This window comes from Macaca thibetana, chromosome 19, assembly GCF_024542745.1.
Source record: "Macaca thibetana thibetana isolate TM-01 chromosome 19, ASM2454274v1, whole genome shotgun sequence".
Lineage (NCBI taxonomy): Eukaryota > Metazoa > Chordata > Mammalia > Primates > Cercopithecidae > Macaca > Macaca thibetana.
In genome coordinates, this window is record NC_065596.1 from 37,838,512 (window position 1) to 37,858,247 (window position 19,736).

Consider the following 19,736-nt stretch of genomic DNA (forward strand, 5'->3'; position numbering starts at 1 on the left):
AAAAGTGAGAGATTTCTAATAATTCTCTAAAGTTAAAATTTTACTTCTGTAACACTATTTTAAAATTTCCTGAACTTCTCTTCTGAAGATCCTAACATAATTAGATTGGATAATCTTTGTATAATTGAGATAGTCATTTTTAGTTCTATTATAAGGTCCCCCATGTGGGCAGGAATATAACTGGTGCTATTTGCCATTGCATCCAAAATTTCTACCATTTAATATTTTGCTACATGTTAACAAATATTGAAATGAATGATTACATGCCATGAAGAAAACAGACTCATAGCAGTGTAATCAGATTACAAAATCAATTTGTCTTGGTCCTACAGGCAAAGCAGAATTGAGAGACCCAGGTGTCACTGCTGATGAGCACAAAGGGGTTGAATGCTGTGAAACATGAAAGCACTGGCACAGAGATGTTCACCATTCAGTGGCCTGGGATTGCAGCTGAAGTCATCCTAAAGTTAACACGCTATAGATTGAAAGGTGAACAAGGAGCAGACCAGGATTAGGGTAGTGTATGTGACTCTGGCCTCATGGAAAAGTCCGGAGGAGAGTCTGTGATTGTGAATGTGTTGGACTCGCTGCTTGTGCCTGTGCAGGACAAAGACCTTGGAGCCACTGGCCCAGACCATGAAAACCAAACTCACAAAGTCAGGGGAAAAATATGTGATTGCATAGAATAAGTCAAATCTGTCTTGAATTGCACAGGAACAGACTCTATAATTTGTTTCTTCATTAAGGTTTTTCCTGTTCAATGGACCAGTCACTATTTTAAGAATACATGTGTTCATCAAGAGATGCAAAATCCAGTACAAGAAACAAGAGAAGCCAATGACCTTTGGGGATCTAATCTTGAGGTCCATCACCTCCATATCCTGGGGTTGAACTTAATGGCTTGGAAGCCATTGAGGAGGCAGATACTGCTGAAGGAAACCCCTGTGACTAGTCTGTAATAATAAAAGAAAGTTTACACCCTGCATCATCTAGGAAATATTTTGACGCAAAGGCCTCCATTATTTGAGGTATCCCTTTGTAGGAAAGGACCAAGCAGTTGCCTTAGGTCAGTTGGTTGAGAATCAGGTCTGTGGGTCTCAACTTCTGTCCAGTGAGCAAAGGGAAGCTGTAAAGACAAAGGAGTGAGGAATTTCCCAGGATCCCAATTCCAGTCTATGCAAGGAAGATTTCAACTTTTCAAACTCAATTGCCTCGATACCTAGGATGTGTTGATTTCAGTTGAAGTCAGAAGAATAAGTAGGGGAAAAAAAAATAGATGTCTTACCATCACCATGGAGAGTACTTTTCTGTGCTTATCCTATTGCATATTTCCCACTTTAATTGAGCATTGACACTTTATGGATACTTGCCCAAAGGCAGTTCCTGAAAAACTGCATTGGAAATAGCCTCAGTGTCCATCTACAAGAGTCTGGGTGAATGAATGAGAGCAAAACTGCACAACAGATCGCCACATCTTTAGAGATTAGTAAAGATCTCTGTATATCTGTCCCATCAGTATTGTTTCAGGATTTTTCCAACACCATTGAAAAATTAGGAAACACCTTGAACACAACACAAAATTTGTGATTGTTCCTCGTTGCTTTGTCTGAAGGAAAGAGATGAATGCAGAAAACTGTACCCAGCTAAAATAAGTTATGTAGGAATATAAAAACTCATATAAGAACACAATTTGAAAATCTACTGGTAACATCAGTTCACCCAATGGTGTGAGCTAAACCCATCCATATTAGTGTTACACTTTCCATCTGATTTTATGTAATTCTCCTACCACCACTTCACAGTAACTCACAAGCTGCAACCCTTGACTCCCACTTTCACAGGCAAAATTCAGCCTTTATATGTAAAGTGCCATATTTATCATATTAGTTATTTATTAAATGTTTTACATGTGTAAAATTGTGTTGTCTTATTATACTTCTATATTTTATCTTTCACAGATGATATTTTGTGTCTCCATAAGTCCTGTGATTTTATTTTGTATTTTGCATAATTCCATGTTTTTCAAGAATGCGTACATTGCATTATTGCAGAACTGACTTAATGGAGTTTCTCCAGGGTATATTTCACATTGAAAAATTCACATTCTAGAATTGTGTACATATTTTTTGAAGCAAGTAAAAACATATAAAAGGACAGAGTGCTGATAGACAAAGGGGACAGAACTGATACTTTATACAATTTTCTTCTGTTATACCTTTGTGTTTTCACAAATTTAAATATCGTTTTCTTTGTTTTGTTTTGTTTTGAGACAGAGTTTTGCTCTGTTGCCAGGCTGCAGTGCAGTGGCACAATCTCAGCTCACTGCAACCTCTGCCTCCCAGGTTCAAGTGATTCTCCTGCCTCAGCCTCCCGAGTAGTTGGGACTACAGGCGCGCACCACCACGCCCCACTAATTTTTTGTATCTTAGTGGAGATGGGGTTTCACCATGTTGGCCAACATGGTCTCCATCTCTTGACATCGTGATCCGCCCACCTTGGCCACCCAAAGTGCTGGGATTACAGGTATGAGCCACAGTGCTCAGCCACAGCACTCAGCCTGTACATAATTTTTTTACAACATTAAATCAAGGTGAAATTTAAAAAATCCATGCAATGAAAGATGGAATGAACAAAAAAGTGAGTTTGATTGTGTGTCAGCATGATTGCCAATGCAGGCAAGATGTTTTTAAAAAAGCCTTCATGTGGTTTTAAAACTTAGACACATATGTGAACACACACACACCCCTAAATATAAGTAAAAGTAATGAAATCTGAGAACATTGGAAAGGATCATTATCAATATCTTTGTTTTGATTTTATAATATAGTCTTGCAAATGTTATCCTGGAAGAAACTAGGTAATATAATGTATACACAGGATCTTTTAGTATTATTTTTTACAGCTGCATGTAAATCATTGATTATGTCTATATACATTTTCAATTAAAAATTATATGGGTATATACAAGGCAAAAATATACACAAAAACATGTAAAAGTCATGTCCATAATCGTGTTTTGGCAAAATGTATTGCTATTGATACATTGAAAAAATAAGCCTCTTAAAAGTTGGCAATATTACACTAAAATTAGGTAATTTTAAGGAAATATAGAAGCACAATGTAAAACTCTTTTTTTTTTTTTGAGACGGAGTCTTGCTCTGTTGCCCAGGCTGGAGTGCAGTGGCAGGATCTCGGCTCACTGCAACATTTGCCTCCCGGGTTCACGCCATTCTCCTGCCTCAGCCTCCTGAGTAGCTGGGACTATAGGCGCCCGCCACCACGCCCGGCTAATTTTTTGTATTTTTATTAGAGACAGGTTCTCACCGTGTTAGCCAGGATGGTCTCCATCTCTTGACCTCGTGATCCACCCACCTCGGCCTCCCAAAGTGCTGGGATTACAGGCGTGAACCACTGTGCCCGGCACATAAAACTCTTAAAATACAAGGATCATGGCTGGGCACAGTGGTTTACGCCTGTAATCCCAGCACTTTGGGAGGTTGAGGTGGGCGGATCTCCTGAGGTTGGGAGTTCGAGACCAGCCTGACCAACATGGAGAAACCCTGTCTCTACTAAAAATACAAAATTAGCCGGGCATGGTGGCACATGCCTGTAATCCCAGCTACTAAGGAGGCTGAGGCAGGAGAATCGCTTGAACCTGGGAGGTTGAGGTCGCGGTGAGCCGAGATCGTGCCATTGCACTCCAACCTGGGCAACAAGGGCGAAACTCCATCTCAAAAAAAAAAAAAAAAAAAGATCAGAAATAAATATAGTGGAGAAAAACTAAAGCCAAAGATTACATTCATAAAGATATTTTTACAATATAGGCATCTTATTTAATATGACTCCAATCTAAATGGTAATTTTTCTAACCTTTTTCAAGTAATTATAAAATGTCAAAATTATAAACAAAAACTAAAATGAAATGAAGACAATGGGTAGCAACAAAAGCTAATTGCTAAATATGGGGAAAAAAGGCCAGGAGTGGTGGCTCATGCTTGTAATCCCAGCACTTTAAGGCAGGCGGATCACTTGAGGCCAGTTTGAGACCAGCCTGGCCAACATGGTGAAACCCTGTCTCTACTAAAAATACAAAAATTATCCGGGTGTGGTGGCACGCACCTGTATTCCCAGCTACTCAGGAGGCTGAGGCAGGAGAATCGCTTGAACCTGAGAGGTGGAGGTTGCAGTGAGCAGAGATTGCGCCACTGCACTCCAGCCTGGGTGACAGAGTGAGACTCTGCCTCAAAAAAAAAAAAAAAAAAAGGAAAAAAGAAAAAGAAGATATAATGTTTTTGCAATCTCATTTCAGTTCCACTTATGATACCAGATACATTATGTAATTCAAGCCACTAACATCTGGGGCCAAAAAACAGAATAAACACAAACGTGTGGGATAAGGGGATGCTGACCCCACTGTTAGTGATCACCCTGGTTGGAGACCAAGATTTTATCATACAGATGAAGCCTGCAGGTAGCACGTTTCAGAGAAATAGATTGTAAATGTTTGGTATCAGACTTAAGGTCTATGTTGATGTTATTGCTGTAGGGGTAGAATGAGGCATGTCCAACCCCCTCTTCCATCATGGCCTCAACTAGATTTTCAGGTTAACTCTATAATGCTGAGAGGAGGGATCCATTCAGATAGTTGGGAGGCCTTTGAATTTTATTTTTGGTTTATAGTCTCTACATTTAAAAAAAAAAAAAAATTTAAGGACTGCTTCAATTCTCAATTGTCAACATTTTTAATGTACTGAATGCAATATATGTCAACTTTCGTGTTGAGAAATGAATATCAAATCGTATTCTTTTATCATATGTATGTAATAGGCTTTGCTGATCCTAGTTCGACGGGTTTTTTCCTTTGTCCTCACCCTCTCGGATTACGTTCTCAGGGCGCCGCGGACTGCGGCGTGGTAGGAACTACACCACCCAGAATACTGTGCGCCGAGCGTGCCGGGGCCTTGGACCAATCGTTGCCCAGGAAAGAGGCACCTGCGTAGGGGCGCAATACGCCGGAATCTTCCGGCGTCTTTCCGGTGGTGGTCATTTTGGCTGCACGGGAGTGCGTCCGCCGGTAGGCGGTTCCGGCTGGCTGGGCCCGGGCCAGGTAACTGGAGCCGGAAACCGGTGGAGGTGGTGTCCGCCTGCAGAGGAGCTGGCCTGGTCTCGGTCTGAGCGTCGCCCAGCGATTTGCCACCGCACGCCCACCGGATCCCGGGCTTTACCGCGCGCGTCTCCAGGCCCCGCCCCGCCCAGAGTCCCATGGCTGCGGCAGCGCTTGTGAATACACCGCAGGTGAGAGCGGCGTCCTCGGATCCTCACCCGGGTCCTCAAGCCCCGGATTGGGGTCACCTGCGCGGGCCTCTGCAGTTCAGGGCCCTTGACAGCGAGGCGTTCTGGGTGGGGTCCTCAGAGCTGACGGGCGGTGAGGTGAAGAAGGGAGAGCGTTGCATATGGTGGGAGCTGCATGCTCAGAGCCTGGGAGGTGCGCCGGGTTCGCGAGCATTCGGAAATCTGGGGGCCGACCGGTGTCTGCAGGGAGCAGAGAGAATGAGGAGAAGGCACGGCTGCCATGGCAGCCTGAGAAGCCGGGTTTTAATTCTGAGTCGTTGGGAGCCACGGAGGGTTGTGAACTAAAGGAGAACACGATCTGAGTGAGGGTCTGAAAAAATATTTCAAAGGCCATGAGTGGAGAGAACAGACTGTTACGGAGTGATGAGGATGGACGCAGAGATTTTGGTGAGGAGACTGCTGTGGTAGACTCCAGGAGGATTATGGTGGATTCTTCATCAGACGGGTGGCTGAAGGGACCTAAGTAATAAGAATCTTGGTAGATCTTAAAGGTAAAGCCAGCAGGATTTTCTGTTGCATCATTTGTGCTTGTGAGCAAAAGTGGGAGTGAAGTATGAACCCAAGTTTTTCTTTTACCTGAACACCTGCAAGAGTTGACAAATCTGGTGGGTGAGCAGATTTCAGGGAGATAGTAGGAGTTGAATTTTGGACGTGGTGTTTCTAAACTGCCACAGAGTGAAGTTGTTACATGGGCAGTTGGAATCATAAGTAGAAATTTCGTGGGAGGAGACTGACTCAGTGATGTGTAAATGGTGACAGGCTGGGGCCTAGACTCAGGTCAAGCCTTAAATTTAAACGGGAAATCTTAAGGTTTTACTTTGAGATGAAGAGAGGGAGGGCTGAGGCTGGGGAAGTGTGGGTCGGCCTTGCGAGGCTGCCTGCATATAGGAGGGCCAAGGGGTTCCAGAGGTACTTCCAGAGGGAATGTGTAAGGAATACACACTGCATAGGATGGATTTGAGGGTGGGACACTGTGTAGTCACCATTCAGAAGACTGGGTGAGCTGTTCACTCTGTGTGGAGCCAGAAAAAGATCAGCCAGACTAGCGGAGCAGCCCAAGCCCAGCAAGAGCAGCTCTCCCAGGAAAATACAAGTTTAGACTGTATAGATTCAACGGATTAAATTTATGCAAGCAATTAACTGATTAAAATGCCACTAATAAATATGTTTGCTTTTTTTTTTTTTTTTTTTTTTTGAGAGGGAGTCTCGCGCTGTCGCCCAGGCTGGAGTGCTGTGGCCGGATCTCAGCTCACTGCAAGCTCCGCCTCCCGGGTTTGCGCCATTCTCCTGCCTCAGCCTCCCGAGTAGCTGGGACTACAGGCGCCCGCCACCTCACCCGGCTATTTTTTTGTATTTTTTAGTAGAGACGGGGTTTCACTGTGTTAGCCAGGATGGTCTCGATCTCCTGACCTCGTGATCCGCCCGTCTCGGCCTCCCAAAGTGCTGGGATTACAGGCTTGAGCCACCGCGCCTGGCCATATGTTTGCTTTTTGTCATGCTTTCCTGGCACGGAATTCCTAAAATCCTTGTAATTTCCTCAGTGAAAAGTGTCTTGTGATAAGTCATGTACCACATAACAATGTTGACCACATCAATGACGCTAGTCTCATAAGATTATGATACCATATTTTTACTGTACCTTTTCATTTTATTTCTTTCTGATCAGGAGGCAAATTGCATTTTCTAAGTTTGTAAATGTTTAAATGCACAAATAATTATCACTGTGTTACAGTTGCTGACAGTATTTAGTATAGTAACTTGCTGTACAGGTTTGTAGCCTAGGAACAATAGGCTATACCATTTAGTAGTTGAACAATGAATGTCTGAACAGTAGTTCCCCCGTGTCCTCAGAGGATACTTTTCAAGACCCCCACTGGAGGCTTGAAACTGCAGATAGTACCCAACATGTATATACTATGTTTCTTCCTAGACTACATACCTATAATAAAATCCAGTTTATAAATTAGGCACTATAAGAGATGAACAGTAAATAACTGGAAATAATATAGAACAATTATACTTTATAAGTTAATAAAAGTTATGTAACTGCAGTTGAGACAATAAAAAACCAAAAATTAAATTATAAAAAACGTTATGTGAATGTGGTATCTCTCTAAATATGTTACTGTACTATTCACCCTTCTTATATTGAAGAAGGGACTAAACTCGAAAGAGTGAGATTTCCTCACGCTACTTAGAATGGTGCACTATTGGCTGGGCGTGGTGGATCACACCTGTAATCCCAGCACTTGGTGGATCACGAGGTCCGGAGATCAAGACCATCCTGGCCAACACGGTGAAACCCTGTCTCTACTAAAACTACAAAAAATTAGCCGGGCATAGTGGCAGGCGCCTGTAGTCCCAGCTACTCGGGAAGCTTAGGCAGGAGAATGGCATGAACCCAGGAGGCGGAGCATGCAGTGAGCTGAGATCAAGCCACTGCACTCCAGCCTGGGCGACACAGCAAGACTCCGTCTCAAAAATAAATGAATAAATAAAGAATGGTGCACTATTTAAAACTTGAATTGTTTATTTCTAGAATTTTAATATTTAATATTAGAATTTTAATATTACTATTTTCAGGCTGAAGTTGAAATTTACTACTTATAATTTTCACACTGAAGTTGAATGTGGGTAACTGAAACTGCAAATAGCAAAACAGCTGATAAGGGAAGACTACACTTGAGTTTTATGAGATGGCTTAGGGTGTACAGACGGGGTGGAGTCAGTCACCAGACAAATCAAGTGATTATAGAATTTGAACTTGAAGTCGTACCTCTGGCCTCCAGGGAGGGGTACAGAGATCTGGAGATTAGGTTATATAAAATCTTTAACGGTTCTGGAAGCTTCAAGGTTGTGAACGCTTGGAAATGCTGGGAGAGTGACATAAGAGAGCATGGAAGTATATTCTGCTTTACCCCCCTCCCCAGTACCTTGCCATATGCATCTCTTCCATTTGGCTGTTCCTGAGTTACATCCATTATCATAAACTGGTAAACATAAGTAAAGCATTTTCCTGAGTTCTGTAAGTGGTTCTAGCAAATTATTGAACCTAAGGAGAGAGGTCATGGCAGCCCCCAAATTTGTAGCCAAGTGGAGAAAATTACAGTGGTCTGGACATTGGCTTGCAATTGGCGTATGAAGTGAGGACAGTTTTGTATGACTGAGCCCTTAAACCTGTTGGTTTAGATGCAACTCCCAGGTAGGTAGTGTTAGAATAGGATTGGATTGTAGGACACCTAGTTGGTATCAGAATCAGAGAATGGTGTGGGAAAAGACACTATGTATTTATTGTCAAGGAATCACAGAAGCCTCTAATAATTTGAAAAGATACCACATTCACATAAAGACTTAAATGGCAAGTAAGAAACACCAGAGTTTTAAAAAATGTTTACAGAAATCTTAATGCCATAGTCAGTACTAACTAAATCTTAGTATTGGATACGTATGAATGAGTTTGATGCCTACAATAGCACTACGAGATAGCCACCATTAAGTGTTTCCATTTTATAGATGAAGGCAACCTCAGAGAGGGTAGGTCTTTGTCTAGTGTCACACAGTTGGCAAGAGCAACTTACCTTTGTAAATGCCACCTTGAACACCTTTATTCATAGCCTCCTTCTTCCTACAGATTCCCATGGCAACAGAAGAGTTTGTGAAACCATCACAGGTAAGTGGAAGAAGTCCCAGGTCTTCACTGACCCTGTTCCCTAAAGCCATGGTTCTGACCCACAGACGCAGGTGACACTGATGTCCTGGGACTCTTTTTCCTTCGTGTTGGGTCCCTGGGGTCACCTCAGGCCCAGGATGATTAATCAGGGTCAGCAGTTATGCAGAGATGTTCTCATTTCTGCATCCAATAGGATGAAGTGATGAAAGGTTTCCTGGGCATAGTCTCCAGCATGTCCAAATGCTTAGAGATGAGAATGATATGGGCATATATAGGGAACTGCAGGTCTCCATGCACTGTGGCCAAAACTTTTACAGTTTGAGCTGTGACAGAATATGAGTTTCCTTTTCCTTCTTTACAATCTCACAGATACATGATTTGTCCTTTTTGTAGATCTTAGCAAACTCAGAGTACAATTTTTTTTTTTCTTGTTAAGAATTATAGGCCAGGCACAGTGGCTCACGCCTGTAATCCTAGCACTTTGGGAGGCCAAGGCGGGTGGATCACGAGGTCAGGAGATCGAGACCATCCTGGCTAACATGGTGAAACCCTGTCTCTACTAAAAATACAAAAAAAATCAGCCGGGCGTGGTGGCAGGCACCTGTAGTCCCAGCTTCTCAGGAGGCTGAGGCAGGAGAATGGCATGAACCCGGGAGGCGGAGCTTGCAGTGAGCCAAGGTGGCGCCACTGCACTCCAGCCTGGGCAACAGTGCGAGATTCTGTCTCAAAAATAAAAAATAAAAACTCCCACCTTTTCACTTACAGGAAGTACTTTACAGGTTGTCTTTTACATATCTGAATGGCTGGTATTATTGCTCTTGCACTTTGGGGGTATTAAGTAAAATAAAGGGTTACTTGAACACAAGCACTGTGATAATGAGACAGTTGATATGATAACCAAGATGGCCACATAGTGACTAACAGGCAGGTAATGTATTCAGCGTGGATCTACTGGACAAAGGGATGATTCACGTCTTGGGCAGAACAGTGTCGGACAGTGTAAGATTTTATCACACTACTCAGAAAAGCACGTCATTTATAACTTTTGAGTTGTTTTTTTCTGGAATTATCCATGTAATATTTTCGGACCACAGTTGACCACTGGTGAGTGAAACCATGGAAAACAAAATAGTGGCTAAGAGCGGGGACGGCTGTATATGTATTCAGTGCTATAAATTTTATTCTAAGCACTGCTTCCACTGCATCTCACAAATTCTAAGTTGTGTTTTCATTGTCATTTAGTTAAAAATATTTTTAAATTTATCTTGAGTATTTCTTCTTTGTTCCATGCATTAAGTCTTGTTTACATCTCCCAGGTATTTTGGGATTTGCCAGCTTTACTGCTTTCTAGTTGAATTCCATTGTGATCACAGAGCATTGTATTATTTCTATTAAATGTATTAAGAGGTATTTTATGACTGTGTATTGTAAACTGGGGAATAAGTGCCCTTCGTGGGGTCTCTAGGATCATTCCAGCACTGCCATGGAAATGAAACTCTGAGAAGCGTGAAGGATTTGTTACATTCATAGGTCGTCATAGAGGGTGGCACAGCAAACCATGCATGGAGCCATATGGAAGGAGTTCTCAGGGAGTGGACTCAACCAAGCAGGCAGGGAGTGAACAGGGAGAGCAAGGACCTGTGGGCAGGCGCCTTTCCTAGTGTGTCTGAATGTCATTCAGTCACAGTCAAAGGAGGAAAGAAAGGGGAGGTTGTGACAGGGACCAGTCTTAGCATGCTGGGTACGTGGTCACCGGGGTGGGTTGCTCATCATGTATTGGGGATGTTGAAGCATCAGGAAAATAGGAAGTTTTAAAGATTTATAAAACAGGCCCAGAATGTGGTCTGTCTCGTTGACTATTCCATGTGAGCTTGAGAACAGTGCGTATTCTGTTCTTGTTGGACAAAGTAATCTAAAGATGGTGATTATGTCCAGTTGATTGATGGTGTTGTTGAATTCAGCTAAGTTTATTGGTTTTCTGCCTACTGTATCTGTCAGTAACAGATAGAAAAGGGTGTGGAAGACTTCAATTATGATGGTGGATTGATCTGTTTCTCCTTGAAGATCTGTCTGTTTTTGCCTCATGTAGTTTGATGCCCTGTGGTCAGGCATGTATGTGCTAAGGATTCTTACATCTTTTTGGAAATGGCCTCAACCTCCCGAGTAGCTGGGATTACAGACGCCCGCCACCACGCCCAGCTAATTTTTGTATTTTTAGTAGAAACAGGGTTTCTCCACATTGGCCAGGCTGATCTCGAACTCCTGACCTCAAGTGATCCACCCGCCTCGGCCTCCCAAAGTGCCTGTGATGTTTTCTCGATAGCTAGACACGATGAGCTCAGTAAAAGGAATTGCTGTAAATAAGCCTTTAATAATGTAGTGGTGAGGTGTGTCAGCGGGCAGGGCAAGCATTTTAAGTCCTGCCGTTAGGTCTCTGTTTTAGTGAGCCTGTTTCTCTTGACTGAAATTCTCATGTGTTTCTAAATAGTGTTTTGTTATGCTTTTTCTCTCCCATTATGTGGAAGAGGATTACTAGAGTGGGTTGTAGTTGGTTATTTCTGTTCCCCCAGATAGATTAGGCTCTGATAATAACCTCTGTAGGTTGGACTTTGGTTAACTGTTGTCTCCCAAGGGCAGGCTTTGTTTAGAGGAACACATTGCTATGGCATATTAAATGATTCATTTTCCCCTCTCTGGTGGAAGCACAAGGGGATTTTTTTTTCCCCCAGTATTCACCATAAGAACTTGGTTAAGTTTCTGGAGGTAAATATTGCAAGATTGTGGGGGCCCCTTATAGTGATAAGTGCCTCTTGAATTTTCAGCTCACAGAATTGTCTACACAGAGCTTACAGCAATTTATGTATTATAGGTTGGGTTTTCTTAACCTGGCACTGGTTTGCACTATGGTTCCTTTCATGAGTTGCTGCTCCTGTGAGCCTTGATTCCCCTGTATTCCCTTGTTTATCTCTCCAATCTTGGGGGCAGTGGTGTGCCCTTATCTTTCCTGTGTGGATCCTAGAAGAACTGTCCATTTCTTAGTCTGTTTAACTCTTTAATTGCTATTGTGATAGAGTGGCCACTTCCAAGCTCCTTACATGCAGAATCGGAAACCAGAGTCCAGGAGTTAGGCCTTCACAATGTGGAGTCTCATGTTGGGACTTCTTGGTGGTGGTGTCAGGTGCACAGCAAGAGACAGACACGTGGAGTTCAGGGAACGGATCCAAGTGAAAGCTATCCATCAGCCAGTGGCTGGCCTGTGGACCATGGCAAATTTAAGAGGAACACCCTTCAGGTCATAGTGGCAATCCCATCAGTGAGGAAGGATGTAGAGAGTATTCTCTAACGACTGGGTCTCTTGCATGGTCACCTAGAGGTGGGAACCATCACTAAGACCGATAAAGAAGAGTAGTAACCATGGATGTGTGGGGGTAGGATGAAACGGGTGTCCAGCTGCTGGCACAGTCTTTAAATGGGGAATGGTTAAGAGATTCATTCAGAGGCAAAGCAGTAATGGAGGTCAAATGACACCAAGGTCAGGGCTGGTGCTTTTTCTCCCTTCTGCTGGCTCAGACTTTTGTTGGTAACTCTTGGTGGGGCCTGAGTCGTTTCAGACAGGGGGACAGATTAGGTTAAGAGCAAATGAGATTGACTGGGAGAGTCATTCAGCCTGTGGTGGGAGCAGCTGGGGCCCAGGCTTTGACTGAGTATAGGTGGAGAGAGGAAAGATGTGATGGGTGTGGGGGCAGCACAGGCAACACTGAGGAGGAAGTGGACTTCAGCAGCCTGAGCTCACACAAGGTCTGAGTGGCTGAAATTGGAACAAAGAGCCAGGCCAGGTGGGGAAGTCTTCATAACAGTCCTGAGACTGCCTCTGGCTTGGGTCTAACAAAGATGTGTGGTGGTGCTGGATCCGTGTTGCATTTAGCCAGTGCTGCCTGGGCCCCTTGAGCAGAGTGGCATGTGGAGAAGCCAGTGAAGTGCCTGTGTCATGGATGCTGAGGGCGGTGGAGTTCAAGGTGTGGCAGCCATGATCTGGAGATGTGTTCCCATGAATGGTGTGCAACTGGGAGGGAGTATGGCTGTACTCAGGATCCTTGTACTGGCACTTTAAGCCAAGACAGTAAGCACAGGTTTCAGTATATCTGGGTCTCCAGCGAGATGAACCAGCAGGAGCATGGATAAGATTCCATGATGTAAGGCTCAGAGGGAGATACTATAAGGACCTGGTATCTCCCCTGAGTTGGAGAACTAGGGAGGAGGGAGATTTACTGGGATTCCTGGGGATTGAGTCTGCGCATGATCTCACCTGCCCCCATCATGCAGGGCCATGTGACCTTTGAGGATATTGCTGTGTACTTCTCCCAGGAGGAGTGGGGCCTCCTTGATGAAGCTCAGAGGTGCCTGTATCATGACGTGATGCTGGAGAACTTTTCGCTTATGGCCTCAGTGGGTAAGATCTCTTAAAACCACACCATCGACCTCTGTTGGACTTTGCTCTTCCCCTTTTTCCAGGAGTTTCCTGTCTTTCCCAGAGTTGGACATGGGCCCTGCTTCTTTCCTTGGTTCTTGACCTGTGGAAGACATAGGCGCTGTGGTTGCCAGGCTGGGTTTTTTCTGCCCCAACATCTACTGTCCTGAAGCCTTTCAGTTAAGAGTTTGGGTTCAGACTCTTGTAACTTGCCCAACCGATACCACTTGGTTTTGCCACTCCTTGCTAAGGTTCACTTCTGTGGTGGACCTGTGTTACAGGTTCTCCCCCTGCCTTTAGTAGACATGTCTTTGGACCTGCCTTTCTCAGGAATTATAGGTACTTACATGGTTGCTATTTGTAGGGAACCCTAGACTATGACAGCAACACCCACTCCCAAGGGTTTTTTTGTAATAAGTTTCCCTCCTGTAGTCTGTCATGGGTTGGGGCACTCTGGGCCAGTGTCGTTGATCCACCTCCCTGTTTTTCCCTTAGGATTGCTTCTGCCTTCCAGGACTGAGATAGTCTCCTGACTTAAGCTGGGGACAGGGGAAAGGCCTGTGTTCCTGAAAGGGTAGTGAAGTCTTTAGCCATAGCAAGGGGGGTTAACGAGGTTTGGGACCTGTGACTAGGAGCAGTGGGAGGTCATGATTTCAGGGCTGAACTCAAATCATACCAGACAGATGTCCTATGTTCCCCACTATTTTGGTGCCAGGGCTCATGGCCATACCTCATTTTTCTCTTTTCTCTGCCTGCTTGACAATTTGCCTACTTGTCATTTCTACTGTGATTGTCTCCTACCTCTGTTCTCCACCTCTCCTGTTCCTATTCTGCAGTGTTCTCCAACATTAGCCTATACCTAATGTATTTAATATTATGAGCTGTGCAGATACAGATGTTCCTCAGCTCATAATGGGGTTATATCTTGGTAAACCCATTGTGAGTTGAGAATATCGTAAGTCAGAAATGCATTTAATACACCCAACTTATTAGACATCCTAGCTTAGCAACACAGTAGAGTCTCAGTTGTTCAGCCTTGTGATTGCTTGGCTTACTGAGAGCTGCAGCTTGCTACCACTGCATCACAAGGGTATACACACTGCCTATCACTAGCCTGGGAAAAGTTCAAAATTCAAAGTATGGTTTCTACTGAATGCACATCACTTTTGTATCATCATAAAGTGGAAAAATCATAAGTTCAACCATTGTAAATCAAAGACTATCTACTTAAGCTCTCAAACATCAGCTATCCAGTTGTAATTGCATTTTCCTGGGGTGACACACATTCTGTGCAGGTCTCCCCTGTCTCCCATCAGACAACGTCCTATTGAAAACCATTGACAGAGAAGGGAGTTGTATGCCCCCCTGCCTCTTCCCACCACGGTACCCAATTCCTTGTTCTCCTGCTGGTTATGGGTCTTCCCCTACATGGTAACCTTCAGAGCCCTAATACTACAAGTATTATGTTCCTTGACCTGACAACAGCTCCCTTGTCCTGAAAACAAACCCATAGCCTGGGTGCGATGGCTCATGCCTATAATCCTAGCACTTGGGGAAGCTGAGGTGGGAGGATCACTTGAGCTGAGGAATTTGAGACCAGCCTTGGCAACATAATGAGATCCCTATCTCCACAAAAAATTCTAAAAAATTAGCCAGGCATGGTGGTATATGCCTGTAGTCCCAACTACTTGGGAGGCTGAGGTGGGAGTGTCACTGGAGCCTGGAAGGTCAAGGCTGCAGTGAGATGTGACTGCAACTGCACTCCCATCTGGGTGACAGAGCAAGACTCTCAAAAAAAACAAAACAAAACAACAACAAAAAAAACAAATCGTGGACTCATCCGTCCCTGTTCCATAGGTATTTGTAATGGAGCTGTTCCCTTCCACCAAAGTCTGCATATACTTCACTTGCATTTTTATGCTTTTAGGGTGTTTGCATGGAATAGAGACTGAGGAGGCCCCTTCTGAGCACACTATTTCTGCACAAGGAGTGTCACAGGCCAGGACTCCAAAGCCAGGTCCTTCCATCCCAAACGCTCATTCTTGTGAGATGTGTATCCTGGTCATGAAAGACATTTTGTACCTCACTGAGCACCAGGGAACACTTCTCTGGCAGAAGCCTTATACTTCTGCGGCCAGTGGGAAATGGTTTTCATTTGGTTCTAACCTGCAACTGCACCAGAACCAGGACAGCGGAGAGAAACACATCAGAAAGGAGGAGAGCAGTGCCTTCCTTCTGAATAGCTGCAAAATTCCTCTGTCAGACAATCTCTTCCCATGCAAAGATGTTGAGAAGGATTTTCCAACCATCCTGGGCCTTCTTCAACACCAGACCACCCACAGCAGAGAAGAGTATGCACATAGAAGCAGGGAAATCTTTCAACAAAGACGTTACAAATGTGAGCAAGTTTTCAATGAGAAAGTTCATGTTACTGAGCATCAGAGAGTCCACACTGGAGAAAAAGCTTATAAGCTTAGGGAATATGGGAAATCCTTGAACTCTAAATATTCATTTGTTGAACACCAGAGAACCCATAATGCAGAAAAGCCTTATGTGTGCAGTATATGTGGGAAATCATTCCTCCATAAACAAACACTCGTTGGGCACCAGCAGAGAATTCACACTAGAGAAAGGTCTTATGTGTGCATCGAATGTGGGAAATCCTTGAGCTCCAAATACTCACTTGTGGAACACCAGAGAACCCATAATGGAGAAAAGCCTTATGTGTGCAACGTATGTGGGAAATCATTCCGCCACAAACAAACATTTGTTGGGCACCAGCAGAGAATCCATACTGGAGAGAGGCCTTATGTATGTATTGAATGTGGGAAATCTTTTATTCATTCCTATGACCGCATTCGACACCAGAGAGTTCACACTGGAGAAAGGGCTTATCAGTGCAGTGAATGTGGGAAATCCTTCATATACAAACAGTCACTTCTTGATCACCAGAGAATCCACACAGGAGAAAGGCCTTATGAGTGCAAAGAGTGTGGGAAAGCATTCATTCACAAAAAAAGACTTCTTGAGCACCAGAGAATTCATACTGGAGAAAAGCCTTATGTGTGTATCATATGCGGGAAATCATTTATCCGCTCATCTGACTACATGCGACACCAGAGAATTCACACTGGAGAAAGGGCTTATGAATGCAGTGACTGTGGGAAAGCCTTCATCTCCAAACAAACACTTCTTAAGCATCACAAAATCCACACTAGAGAAAGGCCTTATGAATGCAGTGAATGTGGGAAAGGCTTCTACCTTGAGGTTAAACTTCTTCAGCACCAAAGAATCCATACTAGAGAACAACTTTATGATTGCAATGAATGTGGAAAAGTCTTCAGCCACCAAAAAAGACTTCTTGAGCACCAGAAAGTTCACACTGGAGAAAAGCCCTGTGAGTGCAGTGAATGTGGGAAATGCTTTAGACACCGCACCAGCCTCATTCAACACCAGAAAGTTCACAGTGGAGAGAGGCCTTATAACTGCACTGCATGTGAGAAGGCCTTTATCTATAAAAACAAACTTGTTGAGCATCAGCGAATCCACACTGGAGAAAAGCCGTATGAATGTGGTAAATGTGGGAAAGCCTTCAACAAAAGATACTCCCTTGTCAGGCACCAGAAAGTACATACAACAGAAGAGCCCTAGCAATTGTTGACATGTGCCATTGTCTTATTCACCATAACACACCAGAGAGCCGACTTTTCAAGGGATCCGACAGAAATTAAACCTCATATATCTGCGTATCAGTAGTTGAAAGATTCACTACAAGGTCCAAGTACTTGGGAAACTTTCCAGAGATTATTACTTGTACTTTCTAATCTGCCCAGTGTTACAACAGACACTACCATGTGGCATATCCTCACATTTTTCATCAGTCACTCACATGTGCTCAAGGAATGCAGACCACTGTGCTCACCAAATTCTGAAAGGAGTAATATAATAAAAGCCTATTGAGGGTCCTCTTCCATTTTGCTGAACTGTTCAAGGCATAGACAAAACCCAAATTTGACGAAGAAGAGCAATCTGGATTATTGTAGCCCATGGAGGTTTACCTTCTTCATAGGTTTTTTTTTTATGTGATTGCCATAGTGGGATATTCCCTCCCCCACATTACCCAAGAGGGACAATGGGGGGTCTCACCATGTGCTGATGTATATGTTCTGCCAATGTGAAGAGTGAACAGCTCCAACTTTATGTGCCCCTAGGGACATAGTATGAGATCAGAAAATAGTTTAGTCCTATGTGTCTTAATTTTTATTGGTTTCCAAGGTCTCCTAGGAAAGAGAACAGAGCTGTGTGGTCCTAATCATGGTGTCGATTTTATGCCAGATTTATTTGTAGCTCCAGAGGTCTCCCTGAGAAGAGGCATTTGTGACAAACTCAAGTGCTGGGGTCTGCATGAATTGTTTATTTGCAGTGATGCTCCGTATTTCCTAGCACTGTTCATGGCATCTTATTTCCCAGGTCCTTCATTGTAGTCATGGGCACTGAAGGACAGAATTGGTAGGCAGGTCACTGGTTGTAAGACCTACTGGGGCCAGGTAAGAACAGTAATTGGCCCAGACAGGTAGGTGTGATAAACAGAGAGTGGAAAATATTGTAGCCAAGAAGAGTGGATGTGTCCCATCCAAAGGTGCATCCAAAACTGTCTATGTTACTATGGCTTCATGGTTTGGGAGTATATAGAAATTCTCAGGACCTCAGACCTTTGATTCTCCTTTGGCAGCACACATCATCAGCATAAGTCATCTAAAGATTTTGTGGACTCCCATAACTTCTGTACTCTGTTTGAGATGATTGCTGCATGAGCAGGAAAGCAGGATTTGAGAGAATATACACCTTGCCTTCCAGATATGTGGTTTTTGTGATTCACCCAGATCTGTTATGCCAGTTAGAAATTACCTTTATTACTTCCCATTTATTGCCACTGCTGAGAAGGCTGTCCTTCCTAACTTGTGAGGAGATGAATCCTTAAGTAAATATTGTGTTACCCTATAGTCTGGTTTTCCAAAAGGAGAGGTAGATGCATATTTTTGTGTGGAACCATTTATCTTAAAACATTGAGGTGCAGTTTTTATACACAAAACCTTCTTTTTAAGAATTGTTTGTATGGTTTATTGCCTAATTAATGGGTTTTGATATTCATGTAATCTCAGTATCTTGTCTTAGAAATATGTGTGTATAGGCCGGGTGCAGTGGCTCATGCCTGGGAGGCCAAGGCAGGTAGATCACCCGAGGTCAGGAGTTCGAGACCAGCCTGGCCAACATAGTGAACTCCAGTCTCTACTAAAAATACAAAAATAGCCGGGCGTGGTGGTGTGGATCTGTAATCCCAGCTATGCAGGAGGCTGAGGCAGGAGGATCACTTGAACCTGGAAGGCGGAGGTTGCAGTGAGCCGAGGTCACGCCATTGCACTCCAGCCTGGGTGACAGAGTGACACTTTGTCTCAAAAAAAAAAAAAAAGAAAAGAAATATGTGTGTATATATTCTATTTTGCGTCTTTTCATTCACCTTATTTCATTCAGTCTTCCAAATAAAATGTTCTTAATTTTGATGAAGTCTAATTTGTCTGTGTGTTCTTTTACTGTTATTTTGGTGCTATTTAAAAAAAATGCATTCCTCGGCTGGGCGTGGTGGCTCACGCCTGTAATCCTAGCACTTTGGGAAGCCAAGGTGGGTCAGATCACCTGAGGTCAGGAGTTTGAGACCAGCCTGGCCAACGTGGCAAAACCCCATCTCTACTAAAAATACAAAAAGTAGCTGGGCATGGTGGTGGGTGCCTGTAGTCCCAGCTACTCAGGAGGCTTAGGTGGGAGGATTGCTTGAACCTGGGAGACGGAGGCTGCAGTGAGCTGAGATATTGCCACTACATTCCAGCCTGGGCGACAGAGCAGGACTCCCATCTCGGAAAAAAAATAAATAAAAATAAAAAATAAAAAATTGTGTAATTATAGAAACCTTGGAAAGATTGTTATTCAACTGATATTACGTAAGGTATTTATTTTGTAAATTAGTTGCAATATTAGAATTTCTATGTCAGTCTAGAGTATTTATTTCTCTGCTGTTACTGTGACCTTAACACATTGAAAGAGTTCTTATTTTGCTTTGCCACCCCGTACGCATACTTAATTTTTGTTATTTTCCCAAATTCCAATTATCTTTACAAGATCATTTTCTTTGTTTTTTAAAAGAGCTAACCAGACAAGAAAATTTGCCCTTGTTATTCCCACTTATACAGC

General features: G+C 43.5%; 1 protein-coding gene across 1 annotated transcript; it reads left to right on the forward strand.

The window, feature by feature from the left end:
* The first annotated feature begins 4,990 nt into the window (after positions 1-4,990).
* Positions 4,991-19,051, forward strand: ZNF549 (zinc finger protein 549). Its single transcript, XM_050768601.1, has 4 exons — positions 4,991-5,295; positions 8,984-9,022; positions 13,346-13,472; positions 15,418-19,051. Exons 1-4 carry the CDS (start codon positions 5,263-5,265, stop codon positions 17,139-17,141), a joined length of 1,923 nt encoding a protein of 640 aa, XP_050624558.1. The 5' UTR covers positions 4,991-5,262; the 3' UTR covers positions 17,142-19,051.
* Positions 19,052-19,736: the final 685 nt, after the last annotated feature.

What these genes read in the sequence shown, in the direction of transcription:
- ZNF549 (XM_050768601.1), top strand. Translation starts at nt 5,263, where the DNA reads ATGGCTGCGGCAGCGCTTGTGAATACACCGCAG. An exon ending in AGTTTGTGAAACCATCACAG is followed by an intron (nt 9,023 to 13,345) that starts GTAAGTGGAAGA and finishes CCCATCATGCAG; the next exon opens with GGCCATGTGACCTTTGAGGA. An exon ending in TTCGCTTATGGCCTCAGTGG is followed by an intron (nt 13,473 to 15,417) that starts GTAAGATCTCTT and finishes TTATGCTTTTAG; the next exon opens with GGTGTTTGCATGGAATAGAG.